The sequence below is a fragment of the Microtus ochrogaster genome, chromosome 2 (genome assembly GCF_000317375.1).
Source record: "Microtus ochrogaster isolate Prairie Vole_2 chromosome 2, MicOch1.0, whole genome shotgun sequence".
NCBI lineage: Eukaryota > Metazoa > Chordata > Mammalia > Rodentia > Cricetidae > Microtus > Microtus ochrogaster.
In genome coordinates this window covers 94,962,115-94,965,655 of record NC_022010.1, presented here as the reverse complement: position 1 = coordinate 94,965,655, position 3,541 = coordinate 94,962,115, and the positions used below count along the sequence as shown (strand labels likewise).

General features: G+C 42.3%; 1 protein-coding gene across 5 annotated transcripts in view; it reads right to left on the bottom strand.

The window, feature by feature from the left end:
• The window catches only part of Usp16 (ubiquitin specific peptidase 16), a 29,044-nt gene that overhangs the window by 18,814 nt on the left and 6,689 nt on the right, over positions 1–3,541 (bottom strand). For all 5 annotated transcript variants that reach the window (XM_026787169.1, XM_013353438.2, XM_005345309.3 and 2 more), the window contains one exon: positions 1,655–1,830. In XM_026787169.1, the coding sequence (XP_026642970.1) occupies positions 1,655–1,830 (176 nt within the window). The remainder of the gene's footprint in view (positions 1–1,654; positions 1,831–3,541) is intronic.

The following is a 3,541-nucleotide window of genomic DNA, read 5'->3' as shown; positions in this document are numbered from 1 at the left end:
AATTTCTTATTTTAAAAATATTTTTATTTTAAAAAATGGAGCAAAAGTCAGTTGCACATCTTTGATACCAGCACTTGGGAGGCAAAGGCAAGTTATCTATGACAGTTCAAGTTCCAGGATAGTCAGGGCTACACAAAAAACAAAAACAAACAAAAATTAAAATAATTGGTTGTCTGTCTCATCTTGTGGTTTTCATGGTACCAGGAGTCCAGTTTCCTAACATAGACTTGCCATCAGTTGAGCATGGCCTTTTACCTTAGCACCGAAGAGGCCAAGGCTGGTGGATCTGTGAGTTCAAGGCAAGCCTGGCCTGCATAGTAAATTCCAGGAAAGTGAGTTCCAGGCTAGCCAGAGCTACATATCAAGTCCCTGTCTCAGATAACCAAGGGTCTGAACTTTAGTACATGACTGTATCATCCATTATCTGTAATTCAGGATGATACATAGTAGACACATGTGGGGTGTCCTTCTGTATAAGTGTTGCTTTTATTGGCTAATGAATATAGTTGTTTTGGCCAGTGACTTAGCAGAGTAAAGTCAAGTGGGAAATCCAAGCAGAGACACAGAAAAAAAAGAAGGCAGTGTTAGGTCAGACGCCAGCCAGCCACTGAGGAAAGAAGACAAGTAGAAAATGAGGTAACACCACAGCCACGAGGCAATACATAGACTAATAGAAATGGGCTAATTTAAGATGTAGGAGCTAGCTAGAAATATGCCTGAGCCGTCAACCAAACAGTGCTGTAATTAATATAGTTTCTGTGTGATAATTTGGGTCTGGGCAGCCAGGAAACAAAAGTAACAGTCTGTTTACAGAGAAGTACCTACCAGATTCCTGATCAGGCCATAAGACCAAGGTACTCATTCTCTAGAAGCCTGAAATGTAGTTTGATGACAGTAGCAACCCAACCCACCCACCCCAGAGTTATCCTCAATGGAAGGGAGCTATGTTGTGGAATAATCTTTTTGTACACTGTGAAGAAATGTAATTCTGAGTGATTTGATAAAAAATCTAAATGGCCAATAACTAGGCAGGATTTTCAGGGCAGAGAGAACACTGGGAAGAAGAAAGGTAGAGGTCACCAGGAAATGCAGAGGGAGCAAGCTGGAGGACAGGGAAAGACATGAGCCATATGGCAATATGTAGATTAGTAGAAATGGGTTGATTTAAGTTGTAAGAGCTAGTTAGTAACAAGCCTAAGCTGTGGTCGAGCTTTTATAATTAATAAGTCTTCTTGTTACTGGAGAGCTGGTGTTCCTGAAGAGAAGGTCCATGTACAGAGCTGCTGTGATGAAGACTATAATTTCTTTCCAGGACCAGGGCCCGTTCTGCATGGGCACAAAGGCCTAGCCTAGCCCCTCTCTTCTACTCAGGACACATCCCAAGATGAGTCTCTCTGCAATGTACAAATGTCCTCCTGCGACTGTTTCTTAATCTCTCTCTGCCTGTTCCTGCTCCCTCACTGTTGCAACCACGGTACCTGAAAGAACCCTACCAAAATACCAACATAGGAAAAAGTTTAGTCTCAGATTCAGCTGGCCTGAGATCACAACCTGTGCCGGCTGCCATCAGCCCACCAGACTGTCTTTCCATAAGCCCTACTAAAGCAAACTCAGTGCTTCCTATAATCTCATATTTATTAGAATTCAAGCATACCTGGTGGCCACATTTAAGACACAGCCAAACTGAAGGGTCTTCCGCTTCTTCCTCGGGCTTATCTTTCACTTTATTGTCAGTCTTACAGTCTTGGCAGATATTCCATTCCACATTCACTAAAGCTTTCTTCAAATTACCTTGTTCCAACCCTTTTCTAAGGTGTCTGCACATTGTTTCTATGGAAAAAGGGGGGAGGGAGAGCAATACATAAGATCAAACTAGCCTTCTTGTTAATACTGAATGTATACAAATTTCAACATTAAATTTACTCTACAGCTGAGCTTCAGACTCTCAGAGCACTCACTGCCCTGACGGGCATTTGAATATTACACGACGGTGAGTAGTGGCAATGGCGCTAAGTCAGGGCGGGCACTATCAACTGAGCTCTATGTTCCCAAGGGAACCACTATGACAAGGATGAGCGGCACTTTCCTATCTCCTTTCTCCTTTGTGATACACGGGAAGGGCTGGGGCCTCACACAGTGGACAGACACTACCACTGAGCTACACCCAAACTCTCCTGAGAAAAAGTTTTCACAAATTTGAAGTGGATTTTCTGGGACTTATTTTTATTTCTGTGTATGTGTGTGACCGTGCACAGGAGGGTGTGCATGCAGAGCAAGCCCAGAGGCCAGGGGAGTGCTGAACTCTTGGAGCATCTGTGGGAGCCCTGGTTTGTTTTGTAGGTGCTGCAATCCAAACTCCAGTCCTTATGACTGAACAGCAGGCACTCTGAACCAATTGAGCCATCTCTCAAGGACAGAAATTTTGCTGTGATGCCTTAAATATAATCACATCTGTAAATTCATTTCCATTTATCTTGTTATTTTCATATTTTTTGTTTTAAATTTTGAAGGACAGGAAAAGGGGTTCTTCATTCATACTGTCACATCCCATTACAGACCAGACACTAGCCTAATTCTCTGAGAACCTAAAAGTAACCAAGTCACGCCTCTTCCTTCTGGGGCAGCTCATTCCATCAGGAGCAGAAACATAAGGCAAGCATTACAATTTCCCAAACTGACTATCTAACACAGAAGGAAAGTCTAATGACACAAAAATTTCAAGAGGTAGATAAGGTACTAAAGGATATTACGGTACTCAAAGTCTCTGACACTGGTTAAATAGATCCTATAAACTGTTTTACATATACTCATCTCATCTAATCCTCATAATTACCTAAAAGGAAGACACTATTATTTTAATGACAATGAGAAAATTAAGTATGTAAGAGCAAGTGACTGCTGAATGAGTATGCCAGAATCTGGAGTCAGGGCTTTTTTTTTTTTTTTAAGATTTATTTATTTATTATGTATACAGTGTTTGCCTGCATGTATGCCTGTAGGCCAGAAGAGGGTACTCTGTGGTCTCTCATTACAGATGGTTGTGAGCCACCATGTGGTTGCTGGGAATTGAACTCAGGTCCTCTAGAAAAGCTGTCAGTGCTCATAACCTCTGAGCCACCTCTCCAGCCCCTGGAGTCAGGTCTTTTCATCTTACACCCCACACTGAACACTATGTCCTCAAATAGTGAAAAGCAACCAGGCTGGGGTACACATCTTTTAACTCCAGCACTGAAGAGACAGAGTCAAGTAGATTTCTGGTAAGTTCAGGCCAGTCTAGTCTATACACGGGATTCTAGGCCAGCAAAAACTATATAAAAAGACCCCATCTCAAATAAATGAATAAATAAGGCAAACTGAAAAGACTAATTCCCATATAAAAGTATGTAAAAATAATGTATGCTATCTCCCTAAATGGTGAAGTCATACATAATACAAAACTGACAGCTGAGCCGGGCGATGGTGGCGCACGCCTTTAATCCCAGCACTCGGGAGGCAGAGGCAGGCGGATCTCTGTGAGTTCGAGACCAGTCTGGTCTATAGA